This window comes from Ambystoma mexicanum, chromosome 6q (genome assembly GCF_040938575.1).
Source record: "Ambystoma mexicanum isolate Mex_15411 chromosome 6q, UKY_AmexF1_1, whole genome shotgun sequence".
Classification (NCBI taxonomy): domain Eukaryota; kingdom Metazoa; phylum Chordata; class Amphibia; order Caudata; family Ambystomatidae; genus Ambystoma; species Ambystoma mexicanum.
Genome location: NC_090937.1, coordinates 1178273529 through 1178294839, shown reverse-complemented (window position 1 = coordinate 1178294839; position 21311 = coordinate 1178273529). Strand labels below are relative to the sequence as shown.

The following is a 21311-nucleotide window of genomic DNA, read 5'->3' as shown; positions in this document are numbered from 1 at the left end:
CCCAATGATGGGGGTCGTCCTTACACGGGGTCAGGATTCTTGGGGGGGTTCGTGGGGATTTATGAGAGGGTGCTGGTAGATCAGTGGGTTCATCCGTGGGTTTATTACCGTGCTGTAAATAACACAGGTGGCGGGCTGTGGCCTTGGTTGCGGCGCCGGGGCCTCTGACTCTCTGAAGTAACGCCAGCTTGGTTGGGGGAGGTGAGGGAGCGCAGCACAAGTCTTAGCTTTTTTATCTGGCAGGCTTGGTGGGGTGGGAGAGGGAATGACCTTGCATATACTCACAAAGGTATTTTCCTCGTGCGTTGCTGATCAGTGAATGCAGAAGTTTTATACTGTTCTGCCTTATTTTAACGTTATTCAGACACACATATATATATATATATATTTCATTTTCGTTACACATTTCTTTAATACAGTCGGTTCCAGTACCTTTTCATTACCTAACATTATGTTCACTACATTGTGTGCGTATTGTATGTACATTAGACGTTATACGAGGGATATCTAGGTTATGGCCTACAGAGATTGATGCTCGCCGCTTTGGGTGATTCAAAACATATATGAGTTCAAGTTTCTACATACTATTGAAAAACACTTTTACAAATAGAGGTTACACGTTTGGTCAACATCTTTCTCCGTGGTTATAGCAGCATTAGTCCAGACCTGGAGGGATATCATATAACGTTACATTTTTATGGTTCGTTCACATTTTAAACAGAGGTAGTTCATTAATACCAATACTTGAACTATTTTCTACCTTCTTCAGATAGTGATGCTTCAGCTTTTTTCCCCGTTGCCCCGGCCTTGCGGTCCGGGTCATACGGGGTGCAATATCACATTGTTACTAATATAATGTTGCCGTGTTGGCATCTCGGGTTTAGCTCATCTCCGACTTTCTCATGGGAACGCGCTCGCAGCGGATCTGCCAGGGCTGCTGAGGCGGCAGAGATGCATGAAAGGCCCTCCAAAGGTGGGGGCCTCGTTACAGTGTGCTGAACTCACACCATGTTTGCTGTGCACGATGGCGTCTAGGCCTAACTTAAGTTTCGGTAAATGCAAAGACAGGGTGCGTGTGGGCAATGTCGTCGGCGGGTGAACCCCCCTCCACCTGGGCCCGGGTGGCATGAGGGTGCTCCCACCGAGCCATGGTCCTCACCTGGGGAGGGAGCTGTAGGTGAGGAGGGCCTCGTGGCCATTCCTCCCCTACATTTCCCCCCTTTCGTTACTTAAAGTAACGAATTTCTTTAGCTCTTCTAATCTTCTACATTCTTGTTCTTCTAACACTGCACCATCCCATGCAGGGGTTCCTTTTATAGGCATCCATGCTCTGCACACCCCCCTTAAGCTCTCACCTCTCCTAGCATACTCGTCTGGTGTACATGTCAAATATATACAGTCGCCGGTCTCTTCCAGATCTACCCAGACCTCCTCATACCATTCCAGTTCTACGTCTCGTGGTTCTTTAATCGTGGTGTGCCATAGCTTATCTACTATGTACTTGTCACGGCACATAGGCACTAACTGGTACCTGGGGGTGTTGTCTGTTCCTGTCTGCACATGTACTTCTTGTGTTGCTTTAATTGTACCACCGGAGTTGCCCATTGTCACCATCATCATTGCACCGTTAGGGACTGCATTAGCACAACATCGGAGGCCCACCTGGCACAGGCAGAACATCACAAGGATGATCACCACTATTGGTATCAGGAACTTCATTGTCACTCCAAGCCATGAGGGAACCCAAGAGAAGATATTGTCGAACCACGAGCTATCCTCAGCTCCACCTTCCATTTTCATCTTCTCGCCCAGGTTATGTACTGCTTCAATAACGTGGGACAGGGACCCATTTTCTGCGTCTTCGGAAGGTACGAACGTGCAGCATGCACTTCCTATTTTTCGGCAAACACCTCCATCGATTGCTGTTAACAGGTCTAGAACATACCTGTTTTGCATGGTCATTAATCGCAGAGCTCGTAGTTCCACCTTTATTATGTTAAACCCTTCTTCAGTGTCATTGGCCAACTGGATCAGTTCCCACCGTGTGATCTGGAGCCATTTTGCATTTGCTCTTGCTTGGACACTTGATACTAGTGAAGCAAAGAATGTTTCCACGGAGCTGAACAGGCGATACTTGTCTGGGATCTGTGCCAATAAATCAGATGATGCTTGTGATATGTAGTTCGAGGCTCGCTTGTTCCTTGAGAGCTCTTCTCCTTTCCCTCCGGAGGACAGGACATAAAGGTGCGCTTGTGTAGTTGGAGACGCTGCATTCTGGTTCAAGCCTTCGTTCATCGTGTTACTTCTGTCAATATGGCTTTCGGGAATCACCATTAGTGTTGAATGCAAAGTGGCCATTGAGCAGCTACCACTCCATGATTGGGGAAGGTGCAGGTACGCCTTGTTCCCGCATACCCAGTAGGTGTCCATTAGTGCTGCTGTTCCTTTTTTCATATCTGGGATGGTGAGAGTTTTGTTACAGTTCTTGTTCGTTCCTATTGCCATTTTTCCTTCTCCCTTGAAACATAGTTTGTTTTGTATTTCACTTTGTAGCTTAAAGGGTTTTTCCATCGCTGTTACCCATGTTAATTTAGGGATGTGTTCTTTCCATATTGGCAAGCACGTTCTTTCCATCCACCGCAACTTTTCCGGTTGAACACCCTTCAGTGCTTCTGCCTTGCACAGCACTTCTTCGTCTTTCCATTTGCTTTCGGAAAACAGTGTCCCTTGTATTGCAAAGAAAGGTTCTTTAAGGCAGATCACTCCAGACGCTTGCGAATAGCACGTTTTGTTGTTCTGTACCATTCTGAAAGAGACATCGTGTGCTTGGAAAGTGTTCTTTATTCTACACAGCGTGAGATGAAGGAGACATTGGGCATCCACAATGGGCAATTCTCGTGGCAACAATACTTTAGGTGTGCCTGATGCATGGGGGATAAGTGAGCAGACATAACAGCTCTCATTGGTTGTTTGTTTAGCTGTTGTGCTCATATCTGCATACCATTTATTTGCTTGGTGAGGGTGTCGTGGGTCTTCCATTTTGTCTAACCCTAGCCCATAATACTCATCATACCCTTTTCCACCAGTCTCTCTTCTCCGCCTACTTTTCTCCCTTCTTCTGTACCTTCTCGTTATAGGAGGTGAAGAACCAGGCCCCCCTTCCTCCCTCCCACCCCCCTTTTCTAATTCTTCATATAGGGACTTGTGTTCTGTCATCATAATCACTTTTCCATCCTCATTAATAAACAAGAGATCGTTGTTTGAAATTGGGGCGGGAGGGATCGTGTGGTTGTTGTATGTTCCAGGTTGGGACATTGTGTCATTATCTACATTTTTGGTTCTCCATTGTGAGAGGACAGCAGTGGGTGGTGTAGTATAGTATCCCCACACAAAGTGTGATCCATCCCAGATCAAGAAATCACCTTCTTTGATACCTACAGTCGGAATTGTTTTCGTTCCAGGAGCAAGGGTGGTGTTGTTCCCCCCTCCCCCCTCGTTCATCTCGGTAGAGATGAACGCTATAATCCAGTGTAACACCAGACAAAACATTGAGATGAAGAACACGATAGCACACATTGATAAACCACATTCAAATGAATATGTTAATCTAGCCACTAACATTTCTCTAAATCTAACATATCTATTAGTTGCAGGCTGCCCATTCGATGCCATGATAAATCCTGTTTGAGACACAAAAGTTCATTAAATACAAACATGTAAGCATTTCCACATTGTAACGTTTCGGTGATAAAATATAGGGTTGGGTGAGGAAGGGGGTTTGTTGACAGACAAGGTAGCTTTCAGTCAATATTATTCGTACCTTACTATATATATATATAAATAATAAAAAACATGACATTTTTAAAAACAACAATAATAAAAAACATCTTAAAGAGTACAGGAAGGGAAAAAAGAACCCCACGCAAAACTTTCAAAAATTGTAAAAAGAAAATTTACATATACATGTGTACATGTTTTAGTCCAGGACATTTGTTGCGCGCTAATTGTGTTCACTGTTCATCTCATGAAGCACACAAAATTCCAATCATTCATTCCGCACAACTTCATCGTCCGCTGTTGCCTGTGCCTCATCCTGCACCTCACTCTCCGCAGCGCTGTAAGCTTTACGTACATCTGTCAAATGCACCCAATATCGCAGGCCCTTAACCTTTACTGCTGTAGGCGTGCAAAACACTACCTCATAGGGGCCATGGAAGCGTGGTGCGTTCCACCTCCGCACAAAACTTCTAACATATATAAGGTCACCAGGCATTAGCTGTAGTGGTTTTTCAGGCAAACCGTTTGGTTCAGTCGCGTTCCCCTCCTCTCTTGTCGAGGGGGGGGCTAGTTGCTTTGAAATTACGCGCGCTGCCCGTGTCAATTTTCGCAGGTATTCTGTGAACTCCTCCCCCAATATAGCTGCGCTTCTGTGTGCATCAGAACGCTCACGGAGAGGCGAATGCGCTGTGTGCATTCTTCTTCCCGTGACGATCTCGTGCGGGGACAAATGGTGATCCTTACTTGGCTGGTTTCGTAGTTCAAACAAGGCCAAAGGCAGGCAGTACATCCAAGTCTTTTTAAGGGAAAAACAAAGTTTTGATAATCTGCTTTTTAACAGGCCGTTTATCTTTTCTACGACGCCATTACTTTGAGGATGATAAATCGAACATAATTTGTGCTTTATTCCCAATAATGTAGTCACTTCTTTAAAGAGTTCATTAACAAAATGCGTCCCGTTATCTGAGCGAATAACGTCGCAAATTCCCCAGCGCGGAAACACTTCCCGCACTAGGAACTTCGCGGCGCCCTTCGCGTCAGGGCGGGCACAAGGGCCTGCCTCCACCCACCTCGAAAATGGACATACAACCACAATCATGTATCGAGCCCCGTTACACCTTTCTCCCATGTCTACATAATCAATGTGGAGCTCTCTGAATGGGCCACTTGGTTTTGGTATCGTACCCCTTAGTGTACGCAATGTCATACCTGAGTTGTAAATTTGACATGTCGTGCATTCTAGAGCTAACCTTGTGACGTGTTCCTGGAGGCAAGGTGTAAACCAATCTTCTTGTATCTCTGCCATTATGTGTTTCTTTGTGTTGTGTGCAGGAAAGTGTAGTTGTTGAAATGCTATTTCTAACAGCGTGATTGGCATTACCACTTTTCCTGAACTCTCTTGTCGCCACAATAAATCAGTCGGTGATTTGCTGCATCCTCTCTTAGTCCACAGCAATTTTTCCTCTGCACTAGCTCCCTCTTGCAGCTCTATTATCTCCTGTGTGGACATCATGTTGTATCCTGTGGGGACTTCTTGGCTTGCTGTGTGGTGCAACATGTACTCTCCTATTTCACCTTTTTGTAGATATGAAGCTGCTTTGGCAGCGGCGTCTGCTGCCGCGTTCCCCAAAGATATAAAATCTGTATTTGCGGTATGAGCTTGACATTTTACGATGGCCACTGCCGTGGGGTCTTGCAGGGCCTCAATCAGTTCTTTCAATAATTCTGCATGCTGGACTGGCGTTCCGTCTGCTCGCCGAAACCCTCTCCGCCCCCACCGGGCCAACCCGCCGTGAACTGTTGTTGTCATGTATGCTGAGTCTGTATATATGGTCACTGCGCACCCCTTGGCGGCATGCAATGCTTCTATTAGCGCTATTAGTTCTGCTGCTTGCGCTGAATAGTGTGATGGGAGGCGGTGTTGTACTAGTATCTCATATTCATCTTCCTCTAATCGTACCACTGCCATACCCACATGCTTTTCTCCTGTCTCCATGTCGATTGATGCTGACCCGTCCACAAAATACACCTCACCCTCGGTCAGGGCATTTTCAAAAATCACTGTATCCTTACTTTCGTCACCTGTGTACGTGGCGCAGTTGTGGTTTTGCATGTCCTCTATGGTGCATGCCTCTGTGATGAATGTGGCTGGGTTCACTGTTTTACATCTTACTATATGGATGTTAGCGCTGGACAGTATTATCTCATATGCTGTGGCGCGTTGTGTTGTCAATGTGCTCTTTGTTCGCTCTAATATTGCAAAAAGTGAGTGTTCCACAAACAGTGTCACCGGGCAGCCCATTACTATCGTGGCACTTTTTTCAATTGCGAACGCGGCTGCAGCTAGGGATTGCTCGCAGGCGAAATGACCTTGCATTACTGCGTCTAGGGTGCCGCTGTAGTAAGCTAGTGGTTTGTGCCCTAAGGATGTTTTCTGTGTCAGTACTGCTGTCATCAATGTTCCTTTGCAGTGTGAAAATAAGAAGAATTCGCGCCCATAATCTGGGTTTGCTAGTACTGGAGCGCTTGATATCAGCTCTTTTAGTGAGTTAAATGCTGTGTTCATCACCTCTGTCCATTCTATGTGTTTGTGTTCTTGTTGTGCTTCTTTCAGTGCCTGTAGCAGGGGCCTTGTGTACGCCGCATAGTCCAATATCCATGCTCGGCAATAGTTACACATACCCAGAAATTTCTGCATCTCTTTTACTGTTTTGGGCTCCCCAATTGTTCTAATCGCCTGTGCCCTGTCTGGTATAATTCGCTTGCCATCCTTTGATATCAACTGACCCAAGTATAGGACCTCCGTCAGACAGTATTGTAACTTCCCCTTGTCCACCTTGTACCCCTTATTTGCCAATAATGTCAAGAGTGTTATCGAGTCCTGTCTGCATTCTTCCTCAGCCTGTGCACAAACCAATAAATCATCAACGTACTGAATCACTGTGCTTTCTACAGACAAATTCCCCAGATCTTCATGTAGTACCCTGTTAAATATGCTTGGGCTCTCGCAATATCCTTGTGGTAGTCTGCAGTGTTCGAACCTCCTTCCTCCCAATGTAAATGCTGTCAAGTACCTGCTCTCTTCTGCCAAGGGAATCGAAAAGAATGCATTTTTTAAGTCAATTACTGTGAAGTGTGATGCTATTTTTGGAATGTTGCACAGTATTGTCGCCGGGTTCGGGACTAAAGGGAACTCCTTCATTACCACATCGTTCAATGGGCGTAAATCTTGTATCATCCTCCATGAACCCCCCTTCGCTTTTTTGATTGGGTAAATGCATGTGTTGCATGGGGAGTTTGAGGGCACTATTATACCCTGTGCTAGCAGTGCTTCTATTGTCTCTCTGATCCCTTCTTCTGCTTCTCGCGACAGTGGATATTGTTTCACCCGGGGTAGTATTGCTCCTTGTTTTACTTTTATCACCACAGGCTGAACTTCATGTAGCAACCCTACATCGTGGGGGCCATTAGTCCATAAGTTAGCGGGTACTGAACTCATGTCTTCATCAAAAAATGTATGCGGTGCTCCTACTACCGCCATTAGTTCAACTTTAGTTTGTCTGGCTGTAACTACGATGTCGCAGGGCATTGCCAGTTCCATCACTACTTCACCATCTCCCTCAGTGTCAGAAAATAGCTCCTCGTCCGAGAGCTCTCTCAGGGGGATATTTGCATTTGTACACAATACTGTCCGCCACTCACACCCTTCCATGTCAATACCAATCACGCATATTCTGTTTGCTGATACATGTATTGCATGCAAATCCAATGATAGTACTTCCCCAAGAGCAGTGTCAGGGCTTGCTATGGGACGAAAAAGGAATTCTGCTGGTATTCTCCACTCCACCCTTTTTAGTTCTGGTACTATGAGAGCCAATGTTCTCATGCCTTCAACAAACATCTCCTCATTTCTTGGTACCCCTCTGATCTCTTTTATTATTGTGTGGCCGTGTATTACTGCTAATATACGGAGGGGGCATATGCCTGGCGTTGAACATACGATGCCGCTCCCTGTGAATGATATGGTCATGTTTAGTTTGCTCAAGAGATCTCTCCCCAGTAAGTTGATGGGAGAGTTTTCATAGTACAGTAAGGGTGCTTTCACTGTTTTACCCCCCACTGTCACATCCAATACCTCTGTGTAAGGAACTTCAATTACAGCCCCAGAGAACCCCTGCGTCTCTAACGTTCTATTAGATAACGGGAACCGGCCCTCTCTAATGCATGATTTCTCCGCTCCCGAATCCACCATGAATATGAATTGCTTGTCTCCTATCTGCGCTCCTATCAATGGTTCCTCTGATGCATTGTGGGTCGTAGACAGTACTGGACACGCAAGTGCTCTCTGTGGGCTGTCCTATGCGGGGTGTCTCATTGCCCCCCCTTGATCGAAAATATTCCCCGAAACTACTGACACTCCACTGTAAGGTGCGGGGGCTGGTGCCCCATTAGCTCCTGTGGCGAAAGTATTACCAGGCGTGTAGTGCACATTGTCATTATTCTGTGGGCTGGTTTGTGTTCGGTATTGATGTCCGTGTAGTTGTGCGTTACTCCTTTGTACTACATTGTCTGGTTGCTGGTATTGTCCCATGGGGAGGCCGTAGGGGCTTCCTGGATGGGGGTGTCCGTACTGTTCTATCTCTTGGAAACCGTTGTTTTGTCTGCTCCTACATTCCCTTGAGTAATGCCCCCATCTCCCACAATTCCAACAGCTCCCCTGTGGACCTCTGGGACCCTGCCACCCATTTCCTCCCATTCCTCCATACCCTTGTCCTCCTCTTCGCCCCCTGTACCCACCTCTTCCTCCTCTTGGGGCCCACTCTTGCCACGTTGGACCTCCGTTCTGCTCCTGCTCTGTCCACTGTCGTTGCCCTTGTCCTGCCCAATTCGCTGCTATTCTTCCTTGTATTGCTATTTGCCCCTCCTCTCCTTCCTCTCCCTCCCGTATGAGTGGGAGTCCCGCTACCGCTGCTGCGACCTTCACCAATTTTGATTGCACCAACTTCGCCTCGTCCGCCAACCTTTTCTGTGCTACTTCCCTCTCTCTTTCTTTGATCCGTTTACAATGGTGTACTATTATGCTTTGGATCTCCGGCCAGCCTTTTGCCTCAACACCTGCTATTTTATCTAGTGCCTTTTGCACTTCCTTTGGGAGCCCTCTTTTAATGATGAAGTAAAATAGAGACGTGGATTGGTGCCAGGGCGTACCCGTTTCCGCTCTCCACATCTCCTGCACCCGGAGAATGTAATCCATAGCGTCCTCCCCATCATTCATGGTACATTGCATTACTGACTGCAGATCAGGGGTATCTGGGAAGGTTTCCCGTAGTGCGTCCCACACCCTTGCTCGCACGGTGTTAAAAGAAGCCCCATCATGGCGATCACACTCCAAAGTTACAGCTGGAAAACCCGCTTTAGCCCACACTCTGTCTGCCTGATCCCCTACTGCGGACACTAGTAGGCTTTTCACATCGCCTACTGCCAGCGGTATACCCGCGGTATGTTTCTCAAATGCATATATCCACTTGCTTGCCCCTCCTGACAGCTGTGGTAGTAATTTCATTAAGTTAGCCTTGTCCATCTGAGCCCACGGTATATAGTTCGGCCTCCCACCTCCCCTGTGGAGTAATGGTAGTTGTAATTTCCCTTTTGCCGTTGCAGCTTCCTTTTCCTTAGTCACTGCTGACTCTAATGACGCCATCTTCCCCACCCTATTTCTTAGTCGTCCTATCCATTCATCCTCTATAGTCCCCAGTGAACATGCCCCATCTAGCTCCTCGCCTTCTCCTCCTACTGCCATGCTCAATCTATCACTCTCATCCCCCCCTCCTCTGACATCACATAACAAATCCTCTCTGATCCCTCTCTCTCGCGAGACATCACCAATGCTTCCTTCTGCTGTCCCTACTTCTATTATCCTGGTCGGTTCTTCCTCAATTCTGAACAGTATTTCCCCCTTTTTCCATCCTTCCTCAATTTGTCTACTTTCGCTCGACGCTCTAGACGTGCGTCCAGATTGTGTGGGGGCGCACGCTGTGCGTTCACATATGTCTTTTATTCTTGAGAGCTCATCTCGTGCCACTGTAAGCCTCGACTCTAAGTCACTCGTTAACTTCTCTATGTCCACTCTCTGTGTGCCTCCCTGGGTGCGCTCTCTGGTGTTTTCGTATGGTGGGGGTGCAGTTGGTCTTTGTGGCGTGCTGGTTGAAGGGGGAGGCACATAAATCGGGTCGCTATATCCTGCTGCAGGGGCTGGTTTAGGTAATATTGGGTACAACATAACCACTTCCGCAGGCTGTTCTGTACTTAACTGTTCCTTTTCCTCTCGCGGGATCATTAGTGGATTGTCTGTGGTGGAGGGTAAATCAATATTTGGAGCTGGAGCTTTGGGTGGGGGTACTTCCTCAAACAATCTCCAAAGATCTAATATCTCCTTCCTGTTCTGCCATTGTTTTCCCTTATACTTAAGGCGAATACATGTACATACCATATCAAGAACGCTTTTGTCAAAAGACCCTCCTTCTGGCCAAATCTGGGGCAACCCCTCCCCTTTCAATTCTGTTAACCATTGATCATGATATTTATTTATGCGTTCAGCATATCCCGGCAAGCTCTTGCAAATGTGTGACAAGGGAGTTTCAGCCCCCATCCTTTAAATCGCTAGCGCTACCACGTTCGCTTTCGTTACCTTTTATTAGCTGTAAATATGCGTATGTATTCCTTTATGGCACAGACAAGAGCGGACCTCTTAAAATTATCACCCACCGTTATTCACTGCACAAATCTCTTCTCACTCACCATATCTCATCTCCTTCCCATTCCCAGGCACTCTTATGTGATCTCACTTGTAATTGATCAAGTACTGGTTATGGCCACACTCTCTGACACCACCTCGCGGCCACCCGTTCGTCTCTCACACTCGTACGGTGCGCGCACCCTTCACAATGCTTTCCACTCACACTCTTTGTCTTTCTCCTCCCTTTCCTCCCTAACCAGCTGTCCCTGTTTTCCTGCTAAGGTTACTGTGTTCACGTCTGTACGTGCCACTACTGAGTCCCCGCTTTTTAAGATGTTCTAACTTCTTTATACCCTTCTCATTTTCGCCCCCTACCCCGTGGAAATGGAAAAAGAAGAAATAGAGAGAGAGAGCACAATCACTAAAAAATATTCCCGGTGTCTCCTTTTGCTAGACACCAATAACTTATTTCTCACTTCTTCATATATTCCCAGTACTAGTCTAGATAGCACTATGCGGCGCCGCCTTCCACCCCCTCTCGGAGCTAGGTTTCCGTCACTTCTACCACGTCACTTATTTCTTACTCCTAATGGCCATATGCAAAAGAAAGAATAAAGAAAATTTCAAGACCCGTCTGTAGTAGACCCCCGATATTCTTCTCCTCTACCTGTCCCCGTTCTGTTATTCCCAATTCCCTTTCTTTTCCCCTTGACGATCACTCGCACTCGGTACTCACGTGCCCGTCTTGAACCGATACTCTCCGAAACTGGGTCCGTCCAGGCGGCGTCACCGGTAACTCAACGGTCAGCCCCTGGCTCCGGCGAGCGGCACTCAAAGGGGATTTTTTTCCAATCGGGATCCCGTACCCTTTCTCATTGAGTGCGCACTTCTTATTGTGCCGGTCGCCGTTGGCGGGCGGCCTCCCGGAGACGGCTCACCGTGCGTATCCCTTCTCGACCGGAGATTCTCGTGCCACAAGGGGGTCGTTTAAGAAGGAGTTAGGAAAAATAGTTTGGAGATATCACGCTATCGGGGTCACCACTGAAAGGAAGCGCCCCCAATTCAGCACGATCCTCCCCGCAATGAGAGACAATAAGGGACTCTCCCGTAGTGGGAATAAGACCAAGACAGAGTGCGGGTGAGCGTAAGTGGGAGTTTATCCAAGGATAAGGCATGCAAAGAACTCTGCAACCTACGAGAGCGCTCTGCCTGACAATAGCAAAGACAGGCGTATTTCTAATACAAAAAACGTCATCAACACCTAAACACTATAGGGGGCACAAGTCAATTGGGATTGGGTGGTGTCGACTAACTATAGGTGTTGCTGGCGCGGGGTTGGTCTTGGCGGGACGACGTCACTGGTCAGCCTCGTGGGTTGGGTTGGGCCTGGCAGGCCGGCTTGAGGTCATCCATGCGGTGTTGATGTGCTGGGGCAGCCTGTGACAATAACGAATACCTTTCCTGTCTCATTTGCCCTAGGCCATGCACACTACAGTTATTCAGAAAATGACATTTACGTTCATTAATAAATCGCTTCACCAGCTTATCTTATAAAATAAACACAACACATGAGGAATGCACCTCGTGAGAGGTCTGGTGGTTGTTGGTTGGGGTGAGATTTACCTGTGTCTTATTGACCGGTATTTTAGGTCACGGGACGGGGCTCTGGGACCTGGGCCGAGTGATACATGTCTGTCTGCTGCGTTAGAAGTTATTATATAGATGGGTCTCTGTGTCTTGTCCCAATGATGGGGGTCGTCCTTACACGGGGTCAGGATTCTTGGGGGGGTTCGTGGGGATTTATGAGAGGGTGCTGGTAGATCAGTGGGTTCATCCGTGGGTTTATTACCGTGCTGTAAATAACACAGGTGGCGGGCTGTGGCCTTGGTTGCGGCGCCGGGGCCTCTGACTCTCTGAAGTAACGCCAGCTTGGTTGGGGGAGGTGAGGGAGCGCAGCACAAGTCTTAGCTTTTTTATCTGGCAGGCTTGGTGGGGTGGGAGAGGGAATGACCTTGCATATACTCACAAAGGTATTTTCCTCGTGCGTTGCTGATCAGTGAATGCAGAAGTTTTATACTGTTCTGCCTTATTTTAACGTTATTCAGACACACATATATATATATATATATTTCATTTTCGTTACACATTTCTTTAATACAGTCGGTTCCAGTACCTTTTCATTACCTAACATTATGTTCACTACATTGTGTGCGTATTGTATGTACATTAGACGTTATACGAGGGATATCTAGGTTATGGCCTACAGAGATTGATGCTCGCCGCTTTGGGTGATTCAAAACATATATGAGTTCAAGTTTCTACATACTATTGAAAAACACTTTTACAAATAGAGGTTACACGTTTGGTCAACATCTTTCTCCGTGGTTATAGCAGCATTAGTCCAGACCTGGAGGGATATCATATAACGTTACATTTTTATGGTTCGTTCACATTTTAAACAGAGGTAGTTCATTAATACCAATACTTGAACTATTTTCTACCTTCTTCAGATAGTGATGCTTCAGCTTTTTTCCCCGTTGCCCCGGCCTTGCGGTCCGGGTCATACGGGGTGCAATATCACATTGTTACTAATATAATGTTGCCGTGTTGGCATCTCGGGTTTAGCTCATCTCCGACTTTCTCATGGGAACGCGCTCGCAGCGGATCTGCCAGGGCTGCTGAGGCGGCAGAGATGCATGAAAGGCCCTCCAAAGGTGGGGGCCTCGTTACAGTGTGCTGAACTCACACCATGTTTGCTGTGCACGATGGCGTCTAGGCCTAACTTAAGTTTCGGTAAATGCAAAGACAGGGTGCGTGTGGGCAATGTCGTCGGCGGGTGAACCCCCCTCCACCTGGGCCCGGGTGGCATGAGGGTGCTCCCACCGAGCCATGGTCCTCACCTGGGGAGGGAGCTGTAGGTGAGGAGGGCCTCGTGGCCATTCCTCCCCTACACGCTCTACTCGCTGTGCCACTTGACCGGCTACATTGACTTTAACTAAACAAGTGCTACTTTCGTTCCTCGTAGCTGGAAAAGCCGGAGGGGGTTCGGCAGCTGCAGAGCTTAATGCTTTTGTGAGGCAGCCCTCTGGATGTTTAAGAGACCTTTCATTTGCCTCGCACGTGCGATGTATTTTGTCAATGCTTCTTGTACAGCTTGCCTCTATGTTCTTTGCGCAGATGTTTGTTTATATTGTGTTGACTGTGCTTTTGCATGCTCATTAACTTACAGCACAGTAATTTTAAAATGTCGACAAAGTCAAAAAATGTTAATTTATTTCCTTAAAAATGTTCTCAGCCTCTGATTGCCTGCTTTGCACGTGCGCTGAGGTATGCTTTTTATGTGGGAGAGTTTGCTCAGGGCATGCTAATATAATATAATTGCGCTTAAGAGCAGGACGAGAGAAACACTAAAAAACAAGCAGGTCGTTTCCATGCGTGCATTTTACTTCGGCCGCCTTGCATGAAGGGCGCTCGAACAAAAAATAGGTAATTTCAATTTATGCATGTATTTTTTCAAAATTGGTTTGACACTGCATGTTAACATAATGCTGATGGATATTTAAGATTAGCTTTAAGGTGCCTTTTACGAATCCTTAAATCCCCAAGTACACATTTTACGAGTGCTGGAAACTGAAACGCAGGTTGCTTTTCTGTCACTCGCTCTTTGTTTTGGTCGGCTGCCAAAGTGATGTTTATTTAAAACGCACTGGCCTGAAGCTTTTCTCTTTGCCTCGCAGCCCAACGCAGGAGCTCATTTACTTGATAAGGTGAAACAGAAAAGCGCTGCCTGTGTCGGGGACGCTTTGATTTCTTCCGCTCGTAAGCCGTACCCACGGCTGCCCACTTGTGTGCCCTGAGTTCCTCTGAGACTCTTTGTTCGTCAATTTTGACGTGTCCAGGGACAGCTTATTTTTCGAACAGTACAATGCTCAAGGAAAGTTAGCAAAGACTCTGCGGTTGCAGTGGACTTTGTTTTCAGAGTAAAGCAGAAGAAGGGTGGAGGACGCTGAGTGAACAGCGAGCCTCTGAGTGAACAGAGTACTCTTTGGTTTGGGTCCCCGTGAGGGTCCCCCGTGAGGGTCCACAAACTGATTTGTCTTTGGCTGCAGCAGCCATTATAAAGGACCCAGGGGCAGTCCCTTGGGTCATTCTGTGTGGTGGGGGCTGTGGTGCCAGCCCCCGGCCAGCATCTGCTGACAGCTAATTGCACCTTATGGTGCCATGATTCTTCCCATAGCCCTTATATCTAATCCCCCTTCTTCTAAACCAGAAGCATTCATAGCTCTGATGTATATAAATTGGCGATTTGTGGAAATTGTGGTTATTTTTAAACTGCGTTCAAGGATGCACAGGCCATAATGTTAAACAAATAAATATTATGAACATCACATTTTCTTTACTTTGTGACCATTATAGAACCACATAACGCTTGATGTCTCATTCTGGAAGAACATTGATTTACCCATATACATATATAAAGACTATAAAGACAACATGATTTGTTATTTAACTTGTATTCGTTTTGTATCTGTTGTTTGCACATACCTTAGGATAAGTGCACCAGGTAGATGATCACCTTACTTTCCCATTCTCCTGCTAGGTTACGGTATTTCTCTAGACATGGACTCACAAAAAGAAATACATTGTGCCTCCAGAAATGATGTAAAACGATTATGTAAGGCTGGTCAATAATGACTCACATTAATCCATGACCTCCAAGCATAAGCGATTGTTGTGATCATTCAAAGACTGGGTCTCGCCTACTGCAGGATCAGATCACGATTTATAAAAGATTTGTTCATAACTCTTGAACACAAATGCTAGCCACATCGGAGAGCAAAATGGGAGGCACACCTTCTCCATGCCCGCCTCCTAGCATCCCATTCCTCTCCCTTCAGCTCTTCCTCCAGCCCCATAGAACACCTCCTCCTATCATTACAGTGCTTCCAGTTATGCTGCTCCATGTGTTTTAATATGCCCTTTCCTAGCACTCTGATGCTGAGTATCGGAGTCTTCCTGGGGTCTGAGGAAAAACTATTAAAAAAAACATTTGTCTGTTTATCAGCCTCTAGAATAGAATAGTAAGGAAATCTAAATGTTGGTCCGAGTATCGCAATGCAGTTGAGAAGGAAATAATACCTGGAAAGTCTGTTTGAACCTTAGCATGTCCCACAGCATGTCCCAGCAGCAGTTCTCCTCTCTGTGATTATGTTTGACTGTCGTTGTTTTGATTCTTATTTGATGTTAGTGGAGCATGGATTTTTCTTATTCAATCCACTCCTGTGCATTAGCAGCCTGGTCGTTTCTGCAATGGAAAGTCTGTCAAGGTCAGTTCTCAGGGGTTAGAGGCAAGATGTCAGTGAAAGATGGAGACAAATGATGGCTGTACTGACCATTTCTTTTACAGTTTATTTAGCTTACAACCCATAACATAATGACAAATATAGTATATCTCTTAAAATATGTCTATATTTATATTGTTCAAAATGTATAAGAGAAACTATTTACTATTTCTTTTAAGGCGCTACAAGCATTGAAAAGTATGATCTCCGTACGAACATGTGGACTCCAGTAGCAAATCTGAATGGGAGAAGACTACAATTTGGAGTTGCAGTTCTAGAAGATAAACTGTATGTCGTTGGGGGAAGAGATGGCCTAAAGACTTTAAATACCGTTGAATGCTACAATCCCAAAACAAAAACATGGAGTGTGATGCCACCAATGTCAACGCACCGGCACGGCCTTGGTAAGTACACTTGCTATGGGTTCACAGAATGCTGTGCTTAGCATAAACAGAGCAATGTTGATTTAAAGGTTGGTGAGTGTTGTGGTTCCCATGGTGTGTAGAAATTTGACTATAGCAATAAACAACGCTTGATTTTCAGTACCACTTTGCTTAAATTAACTTGTTCTAGTTTGCAGTTGTAGTATATTATGACAGAATTCTCGTAATTGCTAGAGATATCTCTCTACCTGCCATACATCACAAGTTATATTATGTTATTTTCAGTGACTTTTATATTGTGCCAAATCACCACCATTACATTGGTATTAGAGCACCTAGACTTGTCCATGTGGAGGCATACTTTGCACCAGCCAGGGATATCCAGATCTTAGTCTGCAGGAGGAAACGACATGAGCAGGTGGAAGAAAAGAGTATGGGAAAGCGGGAAGTAGATGCTGCAAGCAGAGGGATGGATTCAGCGGGGGAAGAATGATTTGCAATAGCATAGGTGCATGTCAGTCCTGTTAGGTGGCCCATACTTCTGCAGAAGAGAAGAGGATGATATGTGCTGTGATAATTGAGTTGTGTTTCCAAGGCAGAGAATTGTAACTTAGTACGCAATGTAGTGATGGATGTATGTGGCGCTCAAAAGCATGCTTGGGCAACCCTGGAAGTCCCCACACTATAGTCAGAATAAAAACCAATTAGCATTATGTTTTTCCCAAAATTCTGTTGCTAATTCTGGGGAAAATTTGGTAAACGGTTCAAAAGTTATTAAGAAAACAAAGACGTGCTGTTTTCGGCCTACTCCCTTTAATTTTTCTAGAGAGAAAAAGGTGCTTCCTTAGTACACAGTAGCAAGAAAACCGCTGGACTGATTTGCACCAAATAAGAAACAACTCGGACACAAAGCGCCGTAAATGTTCTTACTCGTACGTCATGTCCCCTTTCCTCCACCCTTGTGGGGCGTCCCCCAACATGGGGACGGGACCGGAATCTTTGGCAGCAAAAAATTGAGCTTCCCCATTAAATTTAGTACAGCGCATGGGGGAGTGGCCTCGGGCGTGGGAACGCCCTATTCTCCAGCACCTCACCTCAGTCCCCTTTTCTGCATGAACAGTGCTGACCTGGCTGCCAGCGTAGAGACTTGTTTAACTTTCTGCTTGCTCCCCTTTGTTATTTTTCAATCTTCTTTAACCTCCCTTTGGTGCTTTGCCTCTCCTGGCACATGTCTGCTGCAGGAGATTTTATGAGATGTGCTTCGTTCTACCGCTTGTTCCCAGCCTCAGACTCTCATGCACTCTGTCTTGAGTTTCTGTGGCCCAACTACAGCTGTGAAGTGTGTGCGGCTTGCAGCGCTCTCAGTCTCAGCAATGTAAGATCGGTTGTCGCTGTGGAGGAAGATACTCCATAGTCGTCCTCCGGCGCACCTTAAGGACTTCAGCTCCTGGACCACTCGTCAAGACAAGGTAGGCCCTCTGCTCATCACGGCTCCTCAGCGCAGCAACTCCTTCCCGCTGATTCCCACAGGCAGGGGTTCCTTGGATTCAGGTTCTGGCAGGCCATAGGCCTCTAAGGCTACCGCTCCCAAGCCGAGGGGCCAGGGGCTCTTCCAGTCGCTCCCAGGGCCGGCCTGAGGCTGTCCAGGCTATCGGCTCCCAGGCCGAGGTGCTCAGGGGCCCTACCGGGCTGTCCTCGGAAGGGTAATCAGGTTCGTCCTCTTCTTCGACCCCAAGGGGCAAGGGATCGTCGAGTGCCACCTCCAAGAGTGAGTCCTTGGCACGATTATACAGCATGACTACTGGCACAGGTGCCGAGGGCGCCCAGCCTACCAGAGCTCCCTCTGAGTTTGTGAGTCAGGTCATAACGACTACCAGCCAGCCAGCCGAGGGCTCATCGCCTACCAGAGTAATCTCTGAGGTCGAAGCTTCTGCTTCAGTTGCAAGACCCAAGCTGTATCCACCCATGTCGAGGCCTCTTGTGGCTCAGGGCCTTTGCGCCCACCCGTCAAGGGAATGGCGCAAGGCTTCAAAATGGCCGAGAGGCACGTGGCGGAGCCTGCCAGGCTGTTGGCCATTTTGGATACATTTAAGGGCTCGCCCGTTCTCTCGCGCATCGAATGGTCTTTGCACTAATATCCCAGTCCCCTTCCCTCTGGAAGCGAAAGCTGATTGTATGGTACATGCCTCTGGTCTCCTCAGGGGTACATCTACCCATCTCAGCCTTACAGCTACACGCCTCAGGCACCTCAGCACTTTGACCAGGAGCAGAGACCTAGTGCCTCGGAGGGCCAGGCCCCTAGGGATCCGGCAGCTTGCGTGGACCGCTTCTTCGAGCGCTTTCTCCTCTTCATGCGTTCCCCTCAGATGACGGGGCTCCTGAAGGATAAAGTGAAGGAGATGATCCCGCCGTTGGTGCCTCCTCCTATATGTCCTTTGTCTGTTCCTCCAGCGCTACTGGCTCCAGTGCTTGTCCCGGCCCTACTGGTTGTTCAGGCCCCTCCAACTCCTCCTGTACCCCCAACGACTCCCCCGCAAAAGCCGTTGCCCCTTTCTTCAGCTCCGGATCCGGGTGGGGGGGCCCCGTCAGCACCTGTGTCCCATAAACGGACTCGCCTCGGTCTGTAAAAAAAAGGGGGAGGAGGGATGATGACGACAATGACGCACAGGACGATGAACCATCAGCATCCATTGCGGCCTTTCATGACCGCCTGGCAGAGTTCTTGGGGGTCCCTCTGCCTGAGGAAGCCACCCAGGAATCACGAGTGCTAGCAGAGATTTTTAGGCAAGCGCACCACGATCCAGTCTGGCATCCCTCTACAGAAGGATGTCCTCCAGGTGGCGGGAAAGGTCTGGGAGAAGGCCAATGCTCAGATGAACAAGAAGTTAAACAGCAGGTTCAGGCTGACGTACAAGGAGCCAATTTTCCTGGCCTCCCACCTGCAGCTGCATTCTTCAGTGGTGGCAGCAGCCATCGTCTTCGTCGACTTCTTCCACGGGAGCCACCACCTGTTGTCTTTCCAAGGGAGGACAAGGTCCTCCAGTCTTTGAGCAAACACTGTTATGCCATATTAGGACTTCATCTGCGGCAAGCCAACGCTGACCCCCACTTGGGTGCAGCTAACCAGAAGCTATGGCGGGAGCTCGGGAAGTTTCTGCCCAACCTCCCTTTGGAGAGGCAAGCCTCATTCAATGCAAGTCTAGCGGATGGACCTCATAGAGTCTCATAGAGTCTATGGTCTCCCACATCGATAAAGCCAGCAGAGGGCTGTGTCTAGGTGTCGAGATGAGAAGGACAGCATGGATGCATGCCACTAAGTTTGCATCTGACGTGCAAGAGCTGATCCTAGATCTGCCCTTTGAGGGCTTGGACCTCTTTCATTCGTCAACTCGAAAGGCTCCTCTCCCTTAGCAAGGCAACTGGGCATTTTTTGGCCAACTCGACCGCCTCGGCATGGTGGTTCCAGCACATTCTGGGGCTGATGGCCTCCTGCATGCTCACTGTTCAGTGCACCCAGGTCAAGATAAGGCGCCTACAGCTCCACATGTCGGCCGGTTGAGATCAGGAGATCTGGTCTCAGTCAGACAGGATCCCAATACCCTGTACCTCGTGCCTGATCTTCACTGGTGGTTGATGAATGGCAACATGGCAGTGGGCGCCCCCTTCACCCGACCGGAGCCTACCCTGGTGGTGACGACTGACTCCTCCCTTTCGGGATGGGGGCTATTCTGGAGGGCTACCCAATGCATGGCGCATGGTCCATGGTCCAGGGCAGAAGGCCACCTGTATATCAATGTGCTCGAGCTCAGGGCAGTGGACCTGGCCCTCAAGGCATTTCTGCCCCTCATCAGGGACAGGTCTGTTCTAGTCAGGCGGACAATTCTACTACAGTGTTTTACCTGAACAAGCAGGGTGGCACCCGTTCTCCCCTCCTTTGCATGGAGGCGGTATTGATCTAGGAATTGGATTTCACCAGTCCACCTCCCGGGGGACAGCAATGCAGAAGCGGACCGGCTTTGCCGCTTGGGTTGCAACACCGACAAGTGGGACCATCCGCAAGTTCCCGGCATCAGTGAGCTGCAACCTCATCCTGATCGCCCCATACTGGCCTTCGAGAGCCTGGTTTCTGGATCTGCTGCAGTTGTGCTCCCAGGGGCCCGTTCATCTTCCGATCCCCAGCAGGGACCTCCTGACGCAGCAGGGCGGGGCAATGGAACATCCAGACCCAGCCAGGCTAGTGCTAGCGGCCTGGTTCCTGACCTGCTGAGGCTGTGGCATTCTCAATTTTTGGATGACATGACAACTGGGACATCATTCAACAGGCCAGGAGGCCTTCTACTCGGTCCCAGTAAAAGAGCAAATGGACCAGGTTCTAGCACGCTCTGGTGACCTCTGCACGCAGGGTCAGCGAGCTGCAAGCGCTGTCTTCGTGAGCCCTTCACCACGTTTCACAATTCCAAGGTCCTCTTGCACACTCACCCAAGCTTCCTGCCCAAGGTGGTCTCTCCATTTCATCTGAATAAAGAGATCTGCCTGCCGGTGTTCTTCCCGAACCCGAGGCAGAGAGGGCACTACATTCCTTGGACCTCAAGAGGGTCCTTAGGTTTTACCTCTCTCGGACGAAATCCTTCAGGAAGTCTGAGGCATTAATTGTCACATTTGGGGGCTCCACCCCCGGCTCTCAGGTGTCTAAGGCGTCAAAGGCATCTATCGCCTATTGGATGTTTAGGCCATTTCAGAGGCATGTACAGCCATGGGCAAGCAGATCCCGGAGGGGATTCATGCCCATGTGGTAAGGGCTAAGGCCACAGCAATTGCGTTTCAGCGACATGCTTCCTGGGGTGTCATCAGCAGGGCAGCTACTTGGGCCACTCGGCTTTCTTCAAGCACTATTCCCTGGATACCAGCTCCATGCGCGATGCAGAATTCAGTCAGGTGGTTCTGAAGAACCGTTTTGCTTTGTCCTAGATATGAGGCAGGTTGTCACAGCTCCACCCTATGGTCTTGTTCAGTGAAATCACCCACAAGGATGGAAGAAAGGGGACGGGGCGCATAAGTAATTAAATGTACTCT

General features: G+C 48.0%; 1 protein-coding gene across 4 annotated transcripts in view; it reads left to right on the top strand.

Moving 5' to 3' along the window:
- The window catches only part of KLHL5 (kelch like family member 5), a 1021700-nt gene that overhangs the window by 711691 nt on the left and 288698 nt on the right, over positions 1-21311 (top strand). For all 4 annotated transcript variants that reach the window (XM_069631792.1, XM_069631790.1, XM_069631791.1 and 1 more), the window contains one exon: positions 16035-16259. In XM_069631792.1, coding sequence (XP_069487893.1) covers positions 16035-16259 — 225 coding nt within the window. The remainder of the gene's footprint in view (positions 1-16034; positions 16260-21311) is intronic.